General features: G+C 41.0%; 1 protein-coding gene across 5 annotated transcripts in view; it reads left to right on the top strand.

The window, feature by feature from the left end:
• Positions 1–24,068, top strand: part of ptprua (protein tyrosine phosphatase receptor type Ua) — a 334,107-nt gene that overhangs the window by 234,786 nt on the left and 75,253 nt on the right. For 2 of the 5 annotated variants that reach the window (XM_034704887.1, XM_034704888.1), the window contains exons 14-17: positions 12,781–12,919; positions 15,684–15,713; positions 16,138–16,298; positions 16,645–16,832. In XM_034704887.1, the coding sequence (XP_034560778.1) occupies positions 12,781–12,919; positions 15,684–15,713; positions 16,138–16,298; positions 16,645–16,832 (518 nt within the window). The remainder of the gene's footprint in view (positions 1–12,780; positions 12,920–15,683; positions 15,714–16,137; positions 16,299–16,644; positions 16,833–24,068) is intronic. The other 3 variants (XM_034704890.1, XM_034704891.1, XM_034704892.1) reach the window with 2 other exon arrangements.

Below are 24,068 nucleotides of genomic sequence, written 5' to 3'. Positions count from 1 at the left end.
TTTTTAACATGTTTTCACACTGGGTTTTAAGGGGGCTGGTTTAACCTGATATTTATTACGTGATAAATATCCAACCAATCAGAAATGAAACACTAAGTCACGTGCACACATGTTCAACAAAACTACTCTGCTCCTGCTCAGACCGTCTCCTGAAGTCTCAGCCAGCTCCCCTTAGTGTTGTCTTAGCTGTTAGCTTGTTTGCTAATCACGTACTGCCTGTAATCTGTCTGTATAGCTGTCTCTCTGCTCTTGCACCGCTGTGCTCGTGTGTCCCTGTCTGCACATCCACCGCTGAAGATGACAACTTGTTGTCATTCTTCTATTTTCATAACTGCGGTGGAATTGGGGAAACTTTGGGATTTGAGCCACAGCTGAGTGGCTAAAGCAGTCCTGCATATGCTCCGCTCATTTTCCAGGACCGGTTCACTAACTTTCCCCAGGACCGGTCCAATAACTTTCCTCAGGACCGGTTCACTAACTGTCCCCAAACAGCTCAGAGTTTAGACAAACAGCTCCGTCTGACACCCGGAACCGAGCTCCTCTGCGTGCACATACTACACTTCAGCCTCCACTGCTCTGGGCGTCCCATGGTCCTGATGCCCCGGAGACTACGGAGTGATAAAACTAATAAATGATAGAAGTCCTGATTCTGAAGTATTTTGTGACTCAGCACTCAGAGACCATTGTAAAGAGTTTTGATGTCTTTAGATTCAGAGTCAGACGGCTCAAACATGCAGGCTGTGAACTCTCTCATGACCTGTCAATCAAAGAGAGTTAGGCCACGCCCACACAGTCCTGAGAAATGCTCTGACCTGTGAAATAAGATGTTTTTGAACAGTGTTTTTTCATAGTTGGAGATGTTTATTTTCACTCAGATTTTTGTTGAAGTTTGATTACACATTACATTTTGATATTCTATGTGAATTTTAAATATTCCATTCACGTTTCCAGGACCTTTAAGAGCTGTGCTGTAGACAGTCAGCAGCGAGGGCTCTATAGGTTCTGGCTCCTCTCAGGATAGCTGTTGTTCACAATCGAAGCTAGTTATTCCAGTCATGCCGTACAAAACTGCACATTAACTTTACGTAGAGTCCTTGAATGCAGCCTACAGCTTTAGAATAGAAGTTTGTTTGCTGAAACAAAGGTTTGTTAATGTATTAAATGATGTGAGCAGGTGACAGAGACACATTTAAAGCAGTTTAAAGCAGACATCACAATCTAACATTACCTTCATTTATAGGCTAAATGTACACAATATGTATATTTTTATCACATCACGAGATGATGGTGCTCCTCTTTCAAGCTGCAATGAAAGGACCTGCAGAGAAACGGAAAACTAGGAAGGAGCTCGTTTTGAAAATTGATTTGAGCCTAAAGCAGCCGACACAGCCTGATGTGAGAACAATCAGAGTAAGGTCTCACGCTAACAGTTCCTGTGCGTCATGAGGAAGGGATATAAAAACTCAATAGAGTTATATTGGACCTGAAAATAAAGATGCAGGATGATTCATCACTTTTCGTTTGTTTTCCTTGAAATGATGTACTTTAAAACAATGACTAAACTGGTCCTGGTTCTTGTTTATAGATGACAATCAATGTAGTAGAAACAAACTGCATGGGAATTTAAAGTACAGGTGGATTATGTAAGTGCAGATATCAGTGTACGTACTTCAAAATAAAGAACCTAAGTAAGACCCCAAACACAAGGTTATGTTATATAACAAAAAACACATTGTTTAACTCAAAAGTTGAACGACTTGTTTATAGAGGAAAAAGTACATTTGGAAAGATGCTGTTGTTCCTCAAAGCCCTAACAAAACAGCATTTCCTACAAGCCCTAAAGCGGGGTGCACACTACGAGATAATGAGACCAATTTTGGGCCCAATTACCAATTTTTTGATGGCTGCAAAGATTATCTTGTCAGATTTTCCTCTGGTGTGAGGTATGCAAGGAGGGATTTTAGTTCCCACGATCTGCTCAGAAGACAATCCAGGCAACACCAATTTGAAACCTCAATTATTAAAGAGATTTTTCAGATCAGATATCCTGGTGTGGGGGAAACCACAAGGACAGACAAGCCCGCAGTCTGTGGATTGTCATGTGGGACAAAGCGATAGCCAATCAGGAAGCAAGCTGACTGAAGAAGAAAGTGCAGCCATGGTGATGATAGAAAGCAGGAACCAGAGTTAGATCAATGTCAGGAATGGAGGACCAGCTTGTTGATTCATGGCAGCAGAGTAAGTGTTTCCTTAGACATACCAGAGTTGAACTGATACAGTCTGTTTGTGTGTGATGTGCACAAACAGACACGTCACAAACAAAAGTGTAACATTTGTTGGCACTCGTCGTCAGTGGTGGACAAAGTACACGTCTTCATCACCTAAATCAAACACAAGTGAAAGTTGTTGAGTCAGATTCTAACTTGAGTTAAAGTCCTGGGGTAGTTGCTTTTAAAAATAGTATTCAAAGTACTTTTTAAAATACCTCTAAACATATTTTCACAAAGCATGAGGTCAGTCAAGAATGCATGGGTGAACATTCTGTTAAGTTCTGTTTATCTAGAAAACATGATTTCATATCTAAAAAGTAAACCATGAAATATAAACAGACAAGTTTACAATGTTCATCTGGAATCAAATCAGTGTGTTAGCTCCAGACCTCCACATGCTTTCTCAGGTTAGATGCTGATGTTTTGGAGGCTGTGATGAAGTTTGTGTGGTAAACAGATCAGAGATTTACAACAATACAAACAATCATTCCTTATTTCAAAACCTCAAACGTGGGTTTAAAATATGGCCGTAGTTGCTCAGGTAGAGAATCATCATCCTTCTCAGTCATAGCCATCATCACCACGACTAAATGAACGCACTGATCTGAAGAACGTTTGATCTGATCTACGCTCAACCCAGGTACGGCTACACCACTGAGACAAACCAAACACAAGGACACCAACAGTTTACGGTCTTTGGGATCTGATTTCAGAAAAGAAGACTCATGATCTGACTTCAAAGATAAAGTAGTGAGTAACTAGAGCACTGATAGAAATGTAGAGGAGTCAGAAATATGATATTTGTCTTTCAAAAGTTCCCCAAAAAAATGATACTCAAGTGAAATACAGATACTCAAAAACTTAACTTAAGTACATTACTCAAGTAAATGTACTCTGTTAATGTCCAGCACTGCTTGTCGTGACATCAGGGTGTTTCACATTTTCAACATCAGTTAACATTTTAAAAGCTGTTTAGTGTGGACCAGGCTTAAGCCATTAAAGGTGGTATTATTATTATGCCACCTTAACACAATGAGACTGTTGAGACAGCACTTATCACATTTTCCATGATGCAGTTTTTAAAAAATAAAATCTGTTTTAAATGAAACATTTCACTATTTAAGGTTTTAAACTTCTTCACATTGTGTGTTGCAAATATTTTACAATTCCAGTCATAACCCCAGGAAACTGATTAACTCGTCAGAACGACAGATGAAAGAAACGCAGGATGCACATTTCAGAGAGCTGCAGAAGCTGCTGGAACAGCTCGGAGAAGACGTGGGGAACACTTTCATTTCAGTCAAACACGTAACAATGTTCTTCAGTGTATTGGTATTCTTGATTTGCTGTTCTGCTCAGTTAATGATGTCTGCACTTCTGGAGGAGTACCACATGTTATTGTATTGTGGCAGACAAACTGTGATCCTGATGGGCTCATTATAAATGTGTTGGACAGCACTGTTGACTGTTTCCGTGTGTTGTCGTTGGTAAAGGCCAGGGTTTGTTTGGGTGTTAACTGACAATGCTTTAAGGCCATTATAAGAGCCGGATAATACATTCGAAGACAGCTTCCATTTTAATGAGAATTGCTCGTTGATTGATGAGTCAGAAAGTGGGTTTTTTTAAATCCTCAGCATGAGTCAGCATCACCGATATGGTGCCTGCCATTGTGCTTTAAAACGTCCATTCAGAAACCATTAGGTGATGTCACAGAGTCTGCAGGGCTTACTCAAAGCCTTATTGAGGGGTGGTCTCCGCTCCTTTAAACATCTCAGGAACTTAATGTGGATCCGCAGTATGTCAGGGGGTGGTTACATTTCGTCACCACAGCTGTACTTTCTTTTCAAGACAACAGATCGTGTTTGATCCAAGCGGCAACCTCAGGCCACGAGAATTGAAGCCAATGCGGGAGTGTTAAAAACTGCAGTTCATTGAGTGTCCACTTGAGGCTGGCTCTGGAAATACCGGAAACCACATACACACCAATTAAAAAAAGGCCGATCTTTAGAGTAGAAATAAACATGTTTACAGCCTGGTTGAAAAGACAAGTGTAGTCTGGAAGCTCATTTCCGATCGGCACTCAATGTACGGGGAGTGAATTTTTTCATAACGCAGTATATTCAAAGATATTAAGATTACGAGTTTTCCATTAAGAGATGCTGACAGGCGGGAACACTGTAGCTGTTGGCTAGGATGCTCAAAGCCCGCCTCTTTACCTCACACTAGCTCAACAGCAATTAGGTTGAGTTCAACATTTCTAATATGGCTCCCGCCGATGATTGGCCTCTAAACAGCTCTTCAGAAACTGATGGGTGACATCACGGACACTATGTCCATTAATCATAAAGACTATTCTTTAAACTGAAGCACCTGATCCTGATGGTTTGGATATGGATTCTGATAACCAAACATGTCTCAACCTCGTCTGGTTGAATGGAGCAAAACACTACCTCTGTTGCCAAAAAGCATGCTTATATTTTTGATTAAGTAGGCCGTAAACGGGTACATATTGAAAGACAATATGAACTTTTTAAGTCTCATCCATATACGGTATAAATAATGAACGTAGTATCCATGAAGTCACCCATGTGTTTTGAAGCCAATCATCGGCGGGAGCTGCATTGGAAATGCTGAACTCAACATAACCTAGTTTGAGGTAAAAAGGAGAGGTTTGAGCCTCCTAGCCAACAGCTATGTGTTCCTGCCGATCAATCAAGTCAGTCATGTCCTTATTTGGGCAAAACTCATAATCTTAATATCTTCTGAACCGTCGCGTTAGAAGAAAATTCACCCCCCGTACAGTGTGTGCCGATAGAGAGATAGTCCCAAGCTGTTTTTTGTACCAGGCTGTAAACATGTTTATTTCTGCTGTAAAGATCGTCTTCTTTGAATGGGTGTGTATGTGGTTTCCTGTGTTTCTGCAGCCAGCCTCAAGTGGACGCTTGATGAATTACAGTTTATAACACTTCCACATGGGCTTCATATTTCGAGACTGGAGGTTGCCGCTTGGTCTCATCCCAACTCTGATGTTGTTGTAATATATGTGATCCAACAGTGGTTGCAGTACACCTCATTGTTTTTGCTCATCCCTTGATCTGGGCTTCAGAGATTGGATGGGAATATTACAATAGATTATGATAATACTATTACTCAGTCAAGAGAATAAGCTGATATTGAGGACTTGTTGTACACCTGTCTGCTTCTGTGACGGCCCCCTTGACTCCTTTGTTAAACTCTGTCTTGCAGTGTTGTATCCCCGTGGCTCAATAATTAAGCTCCTGAATAAAATGTAACCATTATCTTTTGTAATACGGGAGTGAAAATAGGAAGCTTGTCATAAAAAGCAGGACATCTTAAAATGATCCAGAGAAGCAGCGATGCTGGGGTGAAACTGAGGCCACAGGTTTTCTTCTCCTGGCCCACATAACGTTGAATAAGTGAAATTGTGATTCTGTAGGTGATCAAACCCACTGTAGGATGGCAGTGATTTGGTGCAGGGTGCATGTCAGAGACTTCCACAGTTATCCTGGATCAGGTTTGCTGCTTATGGGATTTGACGTGGACTTAGTGTTGTTTTGGGTGCTGCAGGAAGGAAGCCCCCTGTGCCAATCTCCCCTCGACAGAGACAGACCGGAGGAGAGGTGAAAGCAAACATGCATCCGTGTTCTCACTCTGTTCCTCTCAAATCACTGACACTGACATTTTGGCAAACCCCTCCTGGGCTCTGATGGCTTTGAAATCCAGACTGCAGCAACGTATCCCTTTTTTTTTTTTTGCTCCCTGAGAGAGGAAGCGACCAGGAGTGTTTGCTTGAGAGACAGACACTGATAGAAGCCTCTCAGTTCAAACAATAGGGGAGGGAGGGAGAGAGACGGAGGGTGAAAAGGAGTTATTCCCCTTCTTCCTCCCTGCTGAATTATGTCTGAAGTTTGTAGTGCTCTTGAGAAGGGTGGCAGTTAAATTGGATTCCTCTCCCTGAACTCTGTCTTATCTGAAGTGAGATGACATCAAAGACTCCCGCCTTACTATTGTCTGCTGGCGTGTCACGTAAGTGGAGGAGTTGGGTTGCAGGGATATTTATAGGAGACATTTTTTACTGTAGTTGTGCATATATACATTTGTGGCAGGCAGGCCCTGAGGACATGTTGATGCTCTTCCAGTCCCCTCAGAGGGGGCACGCAGGTCTGTTCCTGGCTGTGTCTTATTTCCTGTCCCTGCCTTCCCACACACAGATGCTGCCAGCTGTGAAGCCAGCACAGAGGTGGGCGAGCGTGTTTTTTTCTCTCTCTCTCTCTGCTATCAGGGCCCTTTTCTTTGTTTCCTTGTCCTCAGATGCCAACATTAGCTGACACTGAAGAACACTGAGAACATGCACATTACAAATCAAATCGCCTTGAAAGATTCTGCAAAAAGAGGAGTTTTTTTTATTCATGACAGCTCAGCCTGCAGAAAAGCATCAAATTCACATTTAGCTTTTAAAGCATTTTAAATGTTGAAACGTGTGACAGCTGAAAGAAATCAAATCTTGCCACAAATGCTCTAAATGGTTTATTTTTTCTCATTTATTCTTATTTTAGAGAGGCCAGGGTCTTCACTTGAATCCAGTTACTATGAGTGATCGGAATTCATTAGCAAATTAAAGCAGCGTTTCTTTTAAAGAGATGGAGTCAGGCAGAAGCAGCAGACGGTGGTAGTCACCTGACTTTCAGAAGGGAAGCTCTTATAATGCTGCATTTATTTACACTAGCAAATTCTTTCAAAGCCTCTCTCCGGGTTTGTTTAGAGTGGAAGATGTTCTTGCTGTTTACTTTAATACAGAGACGTTCCAAAGACAAGCATGCAAATACTGTACATACATAAATACACAAACTCCTGTTGCAACATTCCCATCATTAGCATGAATTCTGCCTAAATTATGACTTGGTAAAAATGTAGATCAGGACGTTCGCTCTGCATACTCTTGAGTTCTTTATGTCAGAGCTGTGTCACTAGAACTTCAATATGGTACTGGAAAAAACAAAAGATATACTGATACCTGCTTTTATGCTGCAACAATAAAATACTCCTGTGCACCCTGAATGAATATTTGATATCAATATTATATTTGATTATATGTGATTTCCAACCAGCACACATCGCATACAGAAAAGTCACTGAACACAGAAAAACTGTGACATACTGCTTATAGTAGTGAAATGTAAAATGAGATTCTTCTTATGATAATCTTCTTAAAATAAAACACATCCTCTAAATTATTCCTAATCCAGAGGAAGTGTGTGGTAGTGTTTGTTTTCTGCAGAGGGTGGTCTCTTACTGTATTTTCAAAGTGTCTTAACAAGTTACTTCATATAATAATAATAATAATAATAATAATAATAATAATAGTAATAATAATAATAATAATGTGTATTTCTATAGCACTTTTCTAAACAAATTTAGAAAGTGCTTCACAGAAAAACACAAAATAATTAAAGAAAAGAATGTATATAAATATATACACATATATAATAATAATAATAATAATAATAATAATCTGTTTTATAACAATTTTCTAAACAAAGTTGCAAAGTTCTTCACAGAAAAACACAAAAATAAACAAAGAAAATACAAAAATGTATATATAAAAAAATATATATAAAAAAATATATATAAAACATATAATAATAATAATAATAATAATAATAATAATAATAATAATAATAATAATAATAGTAATAATAATAATAATAATAATAATAATAATGTGTATTTCTATAGCACTTTTCTAAACAAATTTAGAAAGTGCTTCACAGAAAAACACAAAATAATTAAAGAAAAGACTATATATATATATATATATATATATATATATATATATATATATATATATATATATATATATATATAATAATAATAATAATAATAATAATAATAATAATAATAATGATGATGATGATGATGATGATGATGATAATAATAATGATAATGATAAAAAATAAAAATAAATACAGAAAATTGAAAAAATAAAGGAACTCCAAACTACTAGAATGCAGTATAAGACATCAAGGGCAGAATAACAGGTTTACAAAGTTATTAAAGTCTTTTTTTAATTTTTTATTTTATTTTAAGAAGCGATTTAAAATTAGATAAAGAAGTAGCACACCTTATTTCAGCTGGTAGGTCATTCCACAGTTCAGGAGCCCAGACTGAAAAACTCGACTTAACATAACGTAGTTATTTGCCGACCTGTGAATGAGAACAGTTAGCGATATAGTGGCTGTGACAGAGAGACACCCGGCAGGCAGGAAAAAGCGCAACTTCAGCAGCAAATGAACCAAATGTGACATCTCCCTGCACACCTTTGCAGAGCTATGCATGTGTTTAAAGGTTATTAAGACTGTAATCAGTGTAAAACAACCAGGAAATAACATATTGATTCTCTATTTGATCTCCTTTTTTCTTTACCATCGCTCTCTCACGTTACTTTCGTCCATCGACCTCTGATTATTTTACTCTCTCTCGCTCTCTTTCTTTTGCGTGTGGCAGCCTAAGGTGAAAAAAAGTGTAGGTCTGTTGATTTTTCATACATTTTGGTGCTTTTGGATACTATTAAATCTTAAAATTACAAATATAATTTTGTTTTACAGCATGTGGAATTTAAAAGTGTTGATGGAATATGTTAACAACCTTGCTCTTTTATAATATAAGCAAAACTAGTCAACTTTAAATTCATGCCTGTGTTACAATCCTGATGTACGCCAATGACTGATTTGCTAGATCAGGCTACAATAAAACTATGCCTTTGCATGCCGTACAATAACTAGTGTTAATCACAAGGAGTCATGTACCTAGCGACGCCTCACCTAAGAAAGAAAAGAGTGTCATCATCAGACTTTTTAGCTTTTGGCATCGTTAGAAATACATTTTGTATGATAGATCATGGCCAAAATGTAACACCTGTGCTTCATGTAGGATGATTAACGCTGCTAATGCAGAGGAAATAATCAAATAATCCAATACAAGCAAATTTCCTGTGCACATGGCAGTAAAAGCATTAGAATATAGGCTATACAGCTAGCATAGACAAAATGGTCAGCCACTGGTGAGACTAATTCTTCAGGGAGTAAAGGTTTGCTGGTTGATGCTGTTTTTTCCAAAAAGGGGCATTTAATAACGATGTAAACGATCAAACATGTAGGTGACTTCTAAGACCCAATTAGGAAGCAAACGTAGGCGTCTGCATCCCGGTGTTCAACAGTCTCAGTTTCTGTCTGTACACACTAAAGTACAGCCCCAAAAAGTTTCAAACTAACAGGTTCAGCAAAGTTTCCAAAGTCCTCAAAAGTTTGGGGGCTGTAATAGCGTGGGCGCAAGGTGTAAACAAGTTGCAGCCTTCTTTGAGGCCTTAATTAGGGACTAGCCTGCATGTATGTGCTTGTGCCTGATAGATTCAAGACCAATAAAAGGAAGTGACAAATTGTGGTGACACATGCATCCCTGTGGACTTCCCTGCATGACCGGTCCTGCATCTCTTTGGTGCGATGAAATTGACCGTGGTGGCCAGTTTCTAAATCTGGCCCTAAGAGCAAAAATGACTCACCCAGCATGATTTCTGTAATTATGGCAAGTCTGTCAGACTAATGCCTGCCAAGGGCTATACTCGCCACCAATCCACAGCTTATCAAGCCAAACTCAGCATTCTGCCTTGCTGTAAACCCTGCCTCCTTCATCTATGTCTTTTTGGTCCCAGACAAGTAGCATCAGCCCTCTCTCCTCTCAGCAGCATCATTTCTGTGAAACACAGACATGTTGTCCAATTGCAGCCAGACTTGCCCTCACATGCTTCTATCTGCCTGCCTTTTCTAATCTCTCAGCCTTATTTGTTTTCTCATCTCATGAGACGGATTGTTAACAAAGACCGTGCTGCCACCAGTGTAAAAATACTCCTTTCAACTCATTCATCTTTGATAGCGATTTTTCACCTTGGGATAGAACACAACAGGGGGCCGAGATGATTCACAGACAGGGAGATTTCATGCTCTCGGCTTGCTGGGATGGAAATGAAGACAGAAATGTACTGAGACTGTGACATATGGGTAGGAGGGAAATGGCTGCCTGAATGAGAGCAGGCTTCAGTTCTGCAAGATAACCACAGCGTTGTCTTTCTCCAGAGCCAAACATGCTTTGCTTTCCTTTGTAGATGCTGAGGTTGCTGATATCAGTACTCTGAATTACTGTTCAAACCCTTTTCATTCCATTAAGTCCCCATTTTTTTTCAGGACAGCTTTTGGTGATAAACTACTTTTCTCACAATTAATCTGCAAAAAGCTTCTCTGTGAGGGCTACAGCTCGATCAGTGGTGATCTCCAGCACCCCTGACTCCATGCCCAGCGTGTTTGAGGTGCTGCATCCACCAGGATGAGTCGGTGCACTACAGAAATCATGCCAGGTTCACATTCAGCAATAACACTAACCTCTTTTGATCTATAAGTAGTTGCATGTTATATAAGTGCTCAGACATGAAAGTGAGCTGCAGCCTTAAAAGCACTACAGTGATAATTTACATCAACATGCAGCTCAACAGCAAACCTGTGTGGTATTACGCTATAATTTACCCCCAGCAGGTTTCGGGGGATGCATGATGCTGCCATTTTTGCTCTCTACACAAATTCCTTTCTGAATGACCGATACTGCTCATACTGCAAACAGATACCACACTTCAATTCCAAAAGTCAGTCCTGGGTTTTCAGATTCTGAACATGATGCATAATCATGTAGTAAAATAAAGTGTCATACAAGGCTCACACACCGCAGGTCAACGAAACAACATGCAGGTTGTGACCAAAGGATTTAGAAAGTTCTCTCCAAACTTGTGTCACAGCTGTAGCTTTGCGTAAAAGCTGCTAAGCTGCTCTCTCCTACTGATCTTCCTGTTGTGTAAGATGCTTGATTCTGATTGGTCCAAACCCCTCGACAACCCCTTGATGACGGTTATTAACTTTCACTAACATGAGCAACACCAGAGGCAAACTGATCACACGTTGTGTCAAATCAATCCACTGAAAAGAGTTCAGACACATTTAGCTTCTGCTTGTTGACACCATAGACCGTAAGGTGAGGGGAAACTGTTAGCTTCCGTTAGCATCAAAACAATGTGGCTAAAACGATAGCTTCTGTTAGCATGCTAAATCAGCAAGCTACGGACATTTTCATATTGGAGCCTGTCCATCAATATGATGAAGGAGCGGAGCAGGTGAGAGAAACTTTAGGTTAGCGATCTCTACAAAGAAACTTAAACCATGAGTGGTGGTGATGATAGCAGCAGGGTTCAAAGTTGTGACATTAGTTTCTTTTTAAAGGTGTGTGAACCTCAGAGCTCAGAGAAGAAGGAGAGCTGAATGAGGACAGTATAGAAGCAAAAACTAAAAGACCAACTCAAGTATGAGGCTGGATAAACAGGACTGCAGGATTTGGCCCCTGACCATGCTGTGGTGATTGACAGCATGGAAGTGACTACAGCTAGAATTACACTCACTGTTCACTTATGCACTCAAAAGTCTGCAGTATTTGGGGACCGGGTTTAGGATTGGTTAAGCCGTGCATCCCATGTACAGAGGGTGATTCTGTTCCATTCAAGCAGGCAGCTCAGGTTTGATTCCAACTTGCGAACCCTTTACTGCATGTCATTCCCAAGGATCTGCCCCGGTTCCCTGCTCTATCCTCTGCCCTTTCCTCTCTGAGTAAAGAGATAAAAGCCTGAAAATATATATGTGAAAGAAAGAGACAGTATGTAAGTATAAGAGGAAGTAAAATCCATATACACAACTTCTTGAAAACAGTACTACCAAGGGAAAAAAGCCAAGCACCAAAAACTATACCTGAACAATTTCATTCAGACCCTAAAATATATCAGTGTGGCCACAGTACAAATAAGACCGTTCCCCTTCAGAGGAACAGTTTGTCCGAGTAATGATTTTTAATTTTCTAAATGTATGCATGAAGAAGAGTTATTTATCTTCTGTAGAAACTCATCCCAGGTAAACAGGACACTGTTACTTGCAGGAAGCTTGGCTGTTTGTTTTAAGAATCTTTTCCAGAGCTGTGAACACCACTCTGCATTTTTGTAGCCCCATTTACATATATTCAAAAAACTTGGGCAAATGAAACCAAAACCATTTGCATATCTGGACAGAAACCTTCACCAGAGGAGAGAGCTGTGTGTCTGTCATCATTTCAAGGATTTGGAGCTCCGTCTTTGATAAAACAGCACATTTTTCATTTTGTGTTATAAATCAGACGAGAAATCCAGCAGCATCCCCCCACCAGCAGATGTACATGTAACGGCACGGCAGAGGCTGCCAATCTACTTGGCGATAGTTTTGTTTGTTTGGGGTAATTAAGCTAGAATGAATGTGGCAATGAATTATTGACATCAGACATGCAGGATCCTCTTGTTGTTGTTGGAGCTGAACAACCACTCACAGTGACTGTCTTCCTCTTCTCTCTCTCACCTCTCTGTCATGCTCTGCAGCCGCCTGCAAGGACTCCAAGCGAGCTCTGGAGGTGTCCCAGCATGCCGAGGACATGGGTCTGATTCTTGGGGCCTGCGCGGGCGGTCTGGTGGTCCTCATTCTGCTGCTGGGAGCCATTGTCGTCATCGTGAAGAAGGGGTGAGTGTCTGTGACATTGTTTTTGTGTCTACTGATGTGAGATGAGACCTTTTCAGAGTCAAACATTTACAGTCTTATTGTTCCTGCGTAGCCCATTCACAGGAGTAAATTTATCTCTATCCCTCTTGGCAGCCAGGGTCTGTTGAGGAAAGCATTTGGCAATACGAGTGAATTACAACAAGAGCTAGTAGAATAGTAACGCATTAATCCTAAACTCCCCCCGCTGCCTCGGCCCAGCTTTTGTGTTTCATCTCATCTTTTAATTTCAAGGTCTGCGTGTTGGCTGAGCACATTCAAATGCAGCTCGCTCACACTGGAAATCGCTGGCTGCTTTCCACCTGCAAATTACCTCTGTCGTCCACTGCACCTGCAGTGTATTCTTCCTCCGCTCGCTGGGCAATGGTGGAACATTCATCTGGGTGTGAAATATTTCATCAAGGGGCATGTTATTCCATTGCCCACTCAATTACATGAGGCGAGCAGCTGCGAGGTGCCAGTGGATGGGCAAGTAATTGGTTAGGAAGGTTGTTTTTGCCTCCTTTTTTTTTTTGGTGAGAGAAACTTCCCCACCGAGGAATTTTCTCTGAGAGAATAGAGGGAGAATGAATGGGATGTCTGGAAGGAGGCGGTGACTGATAAGATTCAGTGGTCCAATCTTACAGGCACAAGAAGAGGCAGACAGCCACAGGGGGGCAACAGGAGCAGACGTGATTAATTATACCGAGTCTGCATGTATAAGAAATGTAAATATGCCCAGGGTCTTTTTGATGTGGAGGACTTGGACTGTCTTACCTTCAGGGCAACACAAAAAATAGTGCACACAGTAAGCCTTTAGAGTAGTAAACACACATCACAGTGGGTCTACCTGCAAAACTAATACACAGTAACTTGTGCCGTATGTCATCCTAACATTGACTAAGTTTCCTGCCTTGATATGTGGGTGTCTTTGAGCTAGTTTTTTGTTCATGTGATTAAATACAGTACTTATTGGGTTCTTGATTAATACATATTCGTTTTAAAATGATAAAGGCTGGTGGTCTGTAAGAGTCAGGCACACAGATAGAAATAAATGTAGCTTGTGGTTCTCCTAAAATCTCAGATATTATACTGAAATTATTTCAACAGTTGTCAGAAAGTCAAACCTGAAGTACAAAAATAATAGCCACCTTTTAACTTCATCTGTTGTATCTAGAGCTGGGCGATTTAAAGGCAGATTTTTGGTCCTGAGTGAAAGCTGAAGACGGTTTGTTAGTTTGTATCTGGATTTAGTTTTCTGATGAACTTCTTGAATCCATCATTTCTGACGGTGCTAACAGGAAGCAGGTCTTTAATGTAAGATGAGATTTTTGAAGTTTTAGTTTGTAGATTCTTATTTTTCTCAGGTTGAGGTTATTTGATTTAAATTTAAAATAAAGACATATCAAATTGTGTTCTGTGTATCAATTTATAGAGTATTGTTTTGAGTTGTGCTCTCCCCTTTAAGATTACTAAGGGTTACAGGCAGAGTGATGTTATTTCCCACAGTGCAGTGAATGCATCACGGTTATTCAGTCTTCAGGTGTCCTACAGTTGAGGTGGACATTAAACGTGTTAGAAATGAACAGCAGAAGTTGTGTCTGTGCTCTTCCTTTACCCACATCCTGAAAGTATATTTAATGAAGTGTATGAAGTTAATAGTTAACACCGAGTCGACTCAGTGTTAGACTAACGACTCTGCTTTGAGCTGCTAGGTTTCACATTGCGTGTCGCTGTCGCTCGTTTCAGCTGTGTTTAAGCCCGCCTACCTCTCAAACTGCGTCATGATTGGCTGTTTAATGTCGTCTTCTGTTGTTTAATGTTTGGTAGCAACTAGCGTTTAAGACAAATTAGTGCCCACTCCCTTTCTAGTGGCTGTGGGGTGTAACTACAGGATTAAATATATCCAATGTTATCGAACATTTGTTCTATTTATATTGAAAAATAATGTCACGATAATTATTGTTAACGAATTATCGCCCAGCCCTAGTTTTAGCATGTTAACACATAAAACAAAAGTTGTACAAAGGTATTAAAGTATAATTAAAAAGCTAGCTTGATAAGGAAGCTGCTACAGAAAGGGATATGATGGAAAGGCAGTCTTACTTTTTGAAATACAAAGGGTTAATTTAAGCACTTTTGATTGGCTTTGAATACAAAGGACCTCTAGGAAATAATGTATAATGAACAGGTGGTTATGCAAATTAAAATCCTGACAAGGTGAGCAGGCCCAAGATGCAGAGGTGAGTCCTGAAAGGGTTCTAATTTGCATAACCAGCACTTTACATGATCCTGCTTATAACCTGACCATAAACTGAAGACATGAACAAGCTGACGCTAAGTATTGATTGGATTGATTTGATTGATTTGAAAATAATTGTTCCTGGGATTCTCACTGGGAGAATTGAGCATTAAGTAGAAGTTTGTATAATGAGTCGAACACTTCTGCTGCAGAAAGATCATTTATAACAACTCTGTCAACTCAGCGACATAAAAAACAGATATGATTTGAGCTCATCTCGTGAATGTAGGCATTTCAGTTTGTAGGAGTAATCATGTAATTATGAAACAGAGAACAACAGACACCTTCTTCATTCTCTATGCTTTGGTCCTGCTTCATGATTGCTTGAAGGAACATTCCAGCGCACTGAGCATCTTCATTTATCTCCAGATGAACCATATTCACCTCTTTTTTTTTGTTCTCCTCACTCTCTGTCTTTCTCCTTTCCTCCTCCTTCATGCTAATCAGAAGGGACTTCTATTCTTACCCTTACTACCCGTAAGTGACTCCTCTCTCCATCGTTCACCCTGAAACCCTGACGCCATCCCCCCCTTGCTTGCCCTTCGTAGTCCCAGGATTTTAGCGTGGAATCAGCATTGCTTTCTCCACCTCATCCTACAGTAGAGACCCCTCTCCTCCGTCCTCTTTGTCCTTCTCCTTTCACCTCCACCACAACCCCACACATCCCTAACACTCTTTTGCTATCACCAAATCGCACTTTCCCCTTGTCCAGTTTCAATCTTGTAGCACTTATATTTCCCCCTCAGTCCAATTTCTCATTTCCTCCCCTGCCTTCCTCTCCTTTCTTCCTTATCTTTTTGTCTGTCTTTCTCTTATTCTGCTCCGTTTCTGCTGTCCTCTATTATCTCTCCCCCCCTCTCTCTCACTCTCTCTATCCTCCCGCCTCTCTGCATCTCTACAGTAGGAAGAAGGTGGCCATAAACAAGGCAGCTATGTCCTACAGGCAGGAGAAGAGTCGGAAGCTGAGCTCGTTGGACTGCAGCATGACAGAGCAGAGCACTCTCCAGCAGGATGAGAGGATGGCCCACTCCTTCATGGATGCCCACGGCTGCAACGCTCGAAGTAAGACAGCGAGGAACATATGGGGTCTCTTGAGAGGGTGTCTGTAGAGATGAACCTCCCTCCTTCCTGACCTTCAGCCATGTTTACTTGCGAGCATGTATCCAATCTGTTCTGCCAGACCATAAGGTGCTCTCAACAGAGAAATCTCCTGCAAGTCTCTTGTCTGTTTGAATATTCTGCAGTGCCAGTCAGCCCTCACATCTCAGCACAAATGCTGATTTTCCTTGAGCTGCCCCCCAGACTTTTTCAGCAGAGTTTACATTAATAAAAAAAAAGAACAGAGTCTGTGTTGTACACTGCCTTAAGTCAGCAGTACGCCTCCAACATTATGCTTTCACATTCCCAGATGAGCAGCGCAGCTCCGTCAACGAGTCCAGCAGCTTACTAGGAGGCTCACCTCACCGTCACTGTCGAAGGAAGAGCTCACCTTATCACACGGGGCAGCTCCACCCGGCTGTAAGGGTGGCAGACCTCCTCCAGCACATCAATCAGATGAAGACTGCTGAGGGGTACGGCTTCAAGCAAGAATACGAGGTAAGGAACGAGGAAGACGTCAAAAAGACACGCTGTAGCTGTAGTGAGGGGTACTTTTGTTTCTAGAAAGTTAGGTGTGATCAGACATGCGTCATGATGTAGTTTTTTCTGCAGCCTTTCAACCTGGTTATTGCTTTACAAGCAGAACATTTTTTTTTTTTTTTTAAAAAGGCCTTCATAATATGTAAGCATGTTATTATGCATTCTAGTATTTTGGAGTTCCTTTATTATTTATATATATATATATATTTTGTGATTTTCTGTGAAGCACTTTGTAACTTTATTTAGAAAAGTGCAATAGAAATAAAGATTATTATCATCATATTATCATTACAATCATAAACTGGTTTATTTGGGGTTTATATCACTGTGGTAAGCCTCATTCAAGACTAAGTGTCACATATTGAGATAGGCAGGGACTCCACTGCTCAAACAAAGTTCTGGAAGCTGGTTTCCATCCAACAGATCTTTGCAGCTGAAAACTCAAAATGTCAGCTGTATTTAAGAGAAATCATGCAATGTTTTTTCTGTTCAAACTTTGTGGCCACAGTTTGAACGCGCCAAACGCATTTTCAACGAGGAAGTTTCAACCTGCAGGTTCAGTTTACTCATGAGTGGGCTGCACAGAGCCCTGAGGAATGTACTGTACTGTATGTGTCAGCTCAAACAGAGCTTATTTTGAATGGAGAGTGGGATGCTACAAAAGAGAAGAAAACAAGGAGACTGTCCTCCCCAAGAAAAAACAACAGCAGCAGCCTTTTCTGCAGGTGCAACTAAACATCATATGTTTACCTTTCCATGACCTGCAACCAGTTTGGGAGCTGTGGTTGTCGTGTCTGTCGGAGAGTCAGGTGACATTATTCTGAGACAGTCCCCTGACTGTAATCAAGCGCTCTGCATAAACATGTGCAGACTTAAACAGCACTGCTGCTAAAATTCAAACAGACTCATTAAAAGACCCTGAGTTACTGGTGACAGGTGTATCAGCCTTCACTACATGTGCTTTCATATATCATGTCCATTCACTGTTCCCTCATAGTTGAACAGTCCTCTGTTGTCCAGAGTAAGCTCTTTCTGTGCATTTCGGCCAAGAGTTCAAGGGTCTTTTAGCCCCCAGAACTACTTTGCCCTGAACTAAAAGGTTCCTGTGCCCCCATTGCTGTCTGCGTTTCGACCGCAGTATATATATATATACATATATATGTATATGCACTACACCACCAGACCAGTAGAGGGCAGTAAACAAAGACGAAGGCCATTCATCACAGATGACTCCATAGAAGCAGACAGACAGGCAAGTATCATTATGAGCAACACAACAGTTAGCCTGTTAGCATGAAGAGACTCAGCTGGCGCTGTTTTAGATGGTGCTATATTTCATCACAGATGGATTCACTGAATCAACACGTGAGAGGAGATAAGCGCGAGTAGCAAAGACGTTTCAACACGGCTTTAAAATCCTTTTGAACTCAAGAAGCGAAGATCGCCGGTGTTTTGGTTTAAACAGCGACCCTGTTAACTGGAGACTTTCGGCCGGATGCATCCCTCATAAACGTCTTTAGACCATCATTAAATATCTGATGAGGATATTTTGAAATCTTAATAAAAACTAAACTAGTTTGCATTCTCAGGAACTCCCTCTGTGTTTCAACAGCTGTGTAAACTCCACAAACACTGACACGTTCAGCTGAAGGTCTCCAGTTTACAGGGTCACTTTTAAAACTGTGACACCGGGAGAGACGCATTCACGGTGGGCTGAGAGAAGACTACTGTTACAAGCTGCTAAATCAAGAGAATCACAGCTTCTTCTTTTGAAAAGTACACACACATACAAAAAAGATAGAACAAATAAGAACTAATGAAAGAAAGAGAAATCAAGTGAATCACAGATGTGTGTGATGTTATTGTGGACGACAGGCGGAATAAAAACACTGCGGTTAATCTACCAATCAGACACGTTCAACATTGCAGGCCCTGCCCCCTGAAAGTCCCGGGAGGGGAAATTAACTACCCCTGAACTAAATTTAGACCCTGGGTCCACCAGTCGAAACGCATGTAGTTCCGGGGTAAAGTTCCTCCGGTCGAAAACCGCCTTCTATGGTTTTAACCTTACTGATGTGCGAGTTGAGACCTTTACTTGGGAAAACTGCAGACAAAGCATAATAATTAAATTTCCTGAGGGATAAGGAGGCTTTAAAGGACACTACCCCTGGACTAGAGCCTAAATCAGGTTCCTACCCTTCATTTAGGTGTACTGTACCTTTTTTAGCTCTGGGACTTTTGGGATGCGTCTTTTATTGCTGGGTATTTTAACAAACATTTAAAAATATAGCTGTGTGTGGACACATCAGTGGAGTTATATAACAAGGCACACAACAGATACATAGATGATGCAGCCAGGACGCACTCAGCATCCACACTGAGGGCAAAAGTCTGCCAAGAATTGAAAGCGATGCTCGGGAACGTTTAGCCGAGGCTTTTTATAGCATCTCAGTTGCTCTCAAGCAGTGCAAAGAAAGACAAGTAAGAGCAGCTGTCACTTTTTCATCCAACGCAGACTCACAGGTGTCCTCTCGTTGGTCTTTAGACCCTGTAGAATTGCAGACCACAACAGAGAGGATAGTAGACTCTTGGGCCCACAGTTTCAGGTCGAATGTGAGGCTAACTACAGCTAGATCTTGAAAACCGCCTCCAAGTGTTGGACTTCAGTGATGCTCTACCTGCTGAATGATGGCAAATCTCTGCAGCCAGGTTCCAACATCTGAGGAGAAGCCTAAAAGCAGAAGAGTGGAGGCTGTTATAGCAGCACATTGCTTCCCATTACTTCGGCAAAAGATGTTTAAAGATCAAAGATCCTGTTCAAGATCATGTTCAAAGAGTGTTTGTGTGTTCCCATGACACCAAAACGTAACATAAGTGAGCAAGACTTTTCAAGAGCATCCAAACAGCCACTGAGCTCCAACCTGTGTGGTTACTTTAACACTGGGCCTCCTTTAGGCAAGGCAACTTTATTTATGTAGCACATTTCATACACAAGGACAACTCAATGTGTTTTACATTAAAACACAAAACGGAAACATTCAGACAAGCACAAGAGAGCACAATTAAAATGACAAATATAATAAAACATAGAAAAGGAAAATTATAAATATATTAAAAGTAGGTTTAAAATGTACATTTAAAGTGAGTTAAAATGAGCTAAGATAGGAAGGCAGTGGCAAATAAAAAAGGTCTTAGTCTTTGATTTCAGGGAGTGTGTTCCAGATATGTGGTGCATAATGACTAAACGCTGCTTCACCATGTTTCGTTCTGTCTCTAGGGACTGAAAGCAGACCAGTACCTGATGACCTCAGAGGTCCAGATGGTTCCTACAGTAGCAGCAGATCAGCAATGTATTTTGGGCCTAAACCATTCAGTGCTTTATAAACCATCAGCAGGATTTTAAAGTCTATTCTCTGACAGACAGGAAGCCAGTGTAGAGATCTAAGAACTGGAGTGATGTGGTCTACTTTTTTGGTCCTTGTTAGGACTCGAGCAGCAGCATTCTGTATGAACTGCAGTCATCTGATGGACTTTTTAGGGAGTCATGTAAAGACACCGTTACAGTAGTCTGCTAACAGCTGGACTGAACCTGCTCAGGCTGAGAGAGGGGTAGGACTAAAATCAGCAGTGACATCTTTTAGGTGGAATTGGTGCACAGTGCTTACTTATGTTAAAACTACAGTCTGCTCTTAAAAGGCTTGAATGGAGCATTTGATATGCATGAGCAAGCAGTAAAATGTTTTACTTCATCTGCATAATGGAGATAATGCAGACATACTGGACTACCTGATGCTCAGTGGGCTCATTATGCCTTCTGAAGTTTCTCTTTCCTTTAATATGGAGTCCTGAGCACTGATAGGTCTTTTTTATTTTTTCCCGCACGTCCACCTGCAGAAAGCCAGATGCACTTTTTTTCCATTCATTAAGATCCCTCAGGGACCAACAAATTCCCCCCTTCCAAAATCAATATGTGGGTCGCTTTTTCACTCCTCAGTCTGGCTCTCCATTCGCCTGGAGAAATAAACAAGATGAAGGGGATCTGCGTGCACGCTGCTGTCAGACTTCATAACCCTTATTTCCCACGGGGTCGTGCTGCTGCCATTGATCAGACATGTTGCAAAGCATTGTGGGGGGTTGTGAATGAGCCAGGCGCACAATGTGGTTAGAGTACTGTATGCTTTGTGCTTGCTAACCAACATCTGGAACCGGGAGCGGAGGATGAATGTGGGAATGAGAGCATGTCACTGTCCATGATTGATCCAGGCTACCTGTGGGCACAGCCATGTCATTTTGTTATCACCTGGAACTGTAGCAGCCTTTCAATGTCACACCTGAAACCTGAGAGAGAAAATGTAGCTTCTAAAAGTACGGCTGCTTGATACACGTAAGAACTTGAAATACGTTTTTCTTAATAAGCTTCTTACAATGAGTACTGGGCTCAGACACATTATTGTCTTCCAAAGTTGAAGCAGCTTTGGTTATTTCACATTCAGTCTTCAGTTTTTTCTCACAGGTTTTAACACTGCAGGGCTTTGTTCGAAAAAGAAGTAGTGCTTTTTGTTGTGGAGCCTCGTGCACACAAAAAGGATAGGGCAGTAATTCATAAGGCAAGGCAAGGCAGCTTTATTTGTATAGCACATTTCATACACGAGGGCAACTCAATGTGCTTTACATTAAAACATTAAAAGCATTGGAGACATTCAGACAAGCATAAAAGAACACAATTAAAATGACAAATATGATAAAACGGAACAGAAAAGAAAAGGAAAATTAGAAATATATTAAAAATCACATTAAAATTTTAATTTAAAGTGGGTTGAAATAATCTAAGATAGGAAGGCAGTGGCAAATAAAAAAGTCTTAGTCTTTGATTTAAAAGAAGTGAGAGTTGGAGCAGACCTACAGCTTTCAGGGAGTGTGTTCCAGATATATGGTGCATAATGACTAAACGCTGCTTCACCATGTTTCATTCTGACTCTAGGAACTGAAAGCAGACCAGTACCTGATGACCTCAGAGGTCGAGGTGGTTCATAAAGTAGTAGCAGATCAGCAATGTATTTTGGGCCTAAACCATTCAGTGCTTTATAAACCATCAGCAGGATTTTAAAGTCTATTCTCTGACAGACAGGAAGTCAGTGTAGAGATCTAAGAACTGGAGTAATGTGGTCTACTTTTTTGGTCCTTGTTAGGACTCGAGCAGCAGCATTCTGTATGAACTGCTGTCGTCTGATGGACTTTTTAGGGAGTCCTGTAAAGACCCCGTTACAGTAGTCTGGTCTGCTAAAGATAAATGCATGGACCAGTTTTTCTGCATCCTGCTGAGACATAAGTCATTTAATCCTTGATATATTCTTAAGGTGATAGTAGGCTGACTTTGTAATTGTCTTAATGTGGCTGCTGAAATTAAGGTCTGAGTCTAAGACTACACCAAGGTTTCTGGCTTGGTTTGAACATTTCATCATTGCAGATTGGAGCTGAGCAGTAACCTTTAACCTTTCTTCCTTGGCTCCAAAAACAATCATTTCAGTTTTTTCTTTGTTTAACTGAAGAAAGTTCTGGCTCGTCCAGTCATTGATTTGTTCAATGCATTTACTCAGTGTTTGTATGGGACTATAATCCCCCATAACTCGACACAGAAGACTGATAACTGTTGCAGGATTGTTTGTCAGTGTTGCCAAATCAAAGCCAATCAAATCAGATATAATCCCACTAAATGACTCAGATGAAACATATTATCTTGTGCTTTCCACCAACTTTGTGAATGGCGTCTGGTGTCCTTGGAGAGAGCGATGTGATGGCTTGCATGATTTAAAAACAAGGTTTTCCTCTGCAGGGCAGCTTTCGGTATGTTGTCAGACATATTGGCTGCTTTCGAAATCGCCTGCCACACACTACCTACGTACTGAATACTGTGCTTGTAGGTAGCATGCAAGCGGCAGCCTCCAGTCTCAAAATATGAAGCCCATGCAGAAGAGTTATAAACTGCAGTTCATCAAGTGTCTGCTTGAGGCTGGCTGCAGAAACACCGGAAACCACATACACACCCATTCAAAAAAGACTATCTTTGCAGCAGAAATAAACATGTATACTGCCAAACATGTTTACTTCTGCTGCAAAGATAGTCTTTTTTGAATGGGTGTGTATGTGGTTTCTGGCGTTTCTGAAGCCAGCCCCAAGTGGATTCTCAATGAACTGCAGTTTTTAGCACTTCCTCATGGGCTTCATATTTGAGACTCTGAAATGGCTGAAAGTTACATGAGTCACCAGTGTTTATTTTGCATTACTTCACTGTAAATGTAACAGATCAGTAAATGTCTGACGCAACTCCAACACACTAGGTGGCGCTCAAGCAGCTAAATGCTGAGCAGCGCTGTGCATCGTGGGAAACTATACTTGAAGGAGACTAGTCAGTTGCATACTGAGACATTTTCCTGAATCAATACAACATCCAGGTAGTTTTGGCATACTGCAGATTTTGCTCTTGTTCACATACTACATACTGAATTTTGGCCAAATCAGTACGTACTGCTAGTTTGGTAGGCAGCTTCAAAAACAGACATAAACAGTTGGATGTACTTTATCACAGCCTGATAGTGCCCCATTAACTCATGCAAAATATATTCAAAACATTTCAGCTCATGCATCACTTAGACCCCAAATATATGACACTGAGGTCTAGGTACAAAAACACAAGGATCCTCCTCATCGACTCTTGAGCAAAGTAAATTCAACTCTACTTCAGGTCGTATCTCTTTTATTCCAGAGTTATTGTTTGAAGCTACATCTTTGCTGTGTCCCAGTTGTGCACGATGAGGTTCATGAGCTCATTGAGAGTTAATAAATGAAGCAAAGCTCTGTGTAGCTGCACAGAAAGTTGTTAAGACTCCAAAAGTTCTGGTTCTGGTGCTCCACCATGGCAGCGTTTTCCAACAGGATTAGATAAGGCATTACCTGTGCAGGATCCAGTAGCAGATGTAATCCCCTGATCAGCTTGCTTTGTGCGGCCCTGCTGGGGTCTCAGGTGGTTCTAATTTGCTCGCCCATAGGGGATTGGTGGGCTGCAGATGAGAGACAGCATGCCTCAGCTTGAGAGGGAGGATGTGCCCACCGTCACAGCGAGGAGATCAGACTTTGATTTAGAATTCATCAGAATATGACAGGACCTGAGCCCGGACCATCCAGGCTCCTATTTGT

The sequence above is a fragment of the Notolabrus celidotus genome, chromosome 16 (genome assembly GCF_009762535.1).
Source record: "Notolabrus celidotus isolate fNotCel1 chromosome 16, fNotCel1.pri, whole genome shotgun sequence".
Lineage (NCBI taxonomy): Eukaryota > Metazoa > Chordata > Actinopteri > Labriformes > Labridae > Notolabrus > Notolabrus celidotus.
Note: the sequence above shows the minus strand (reverse complement) of the source record. Positions and strands in the feature narration are given on the sequence as shown.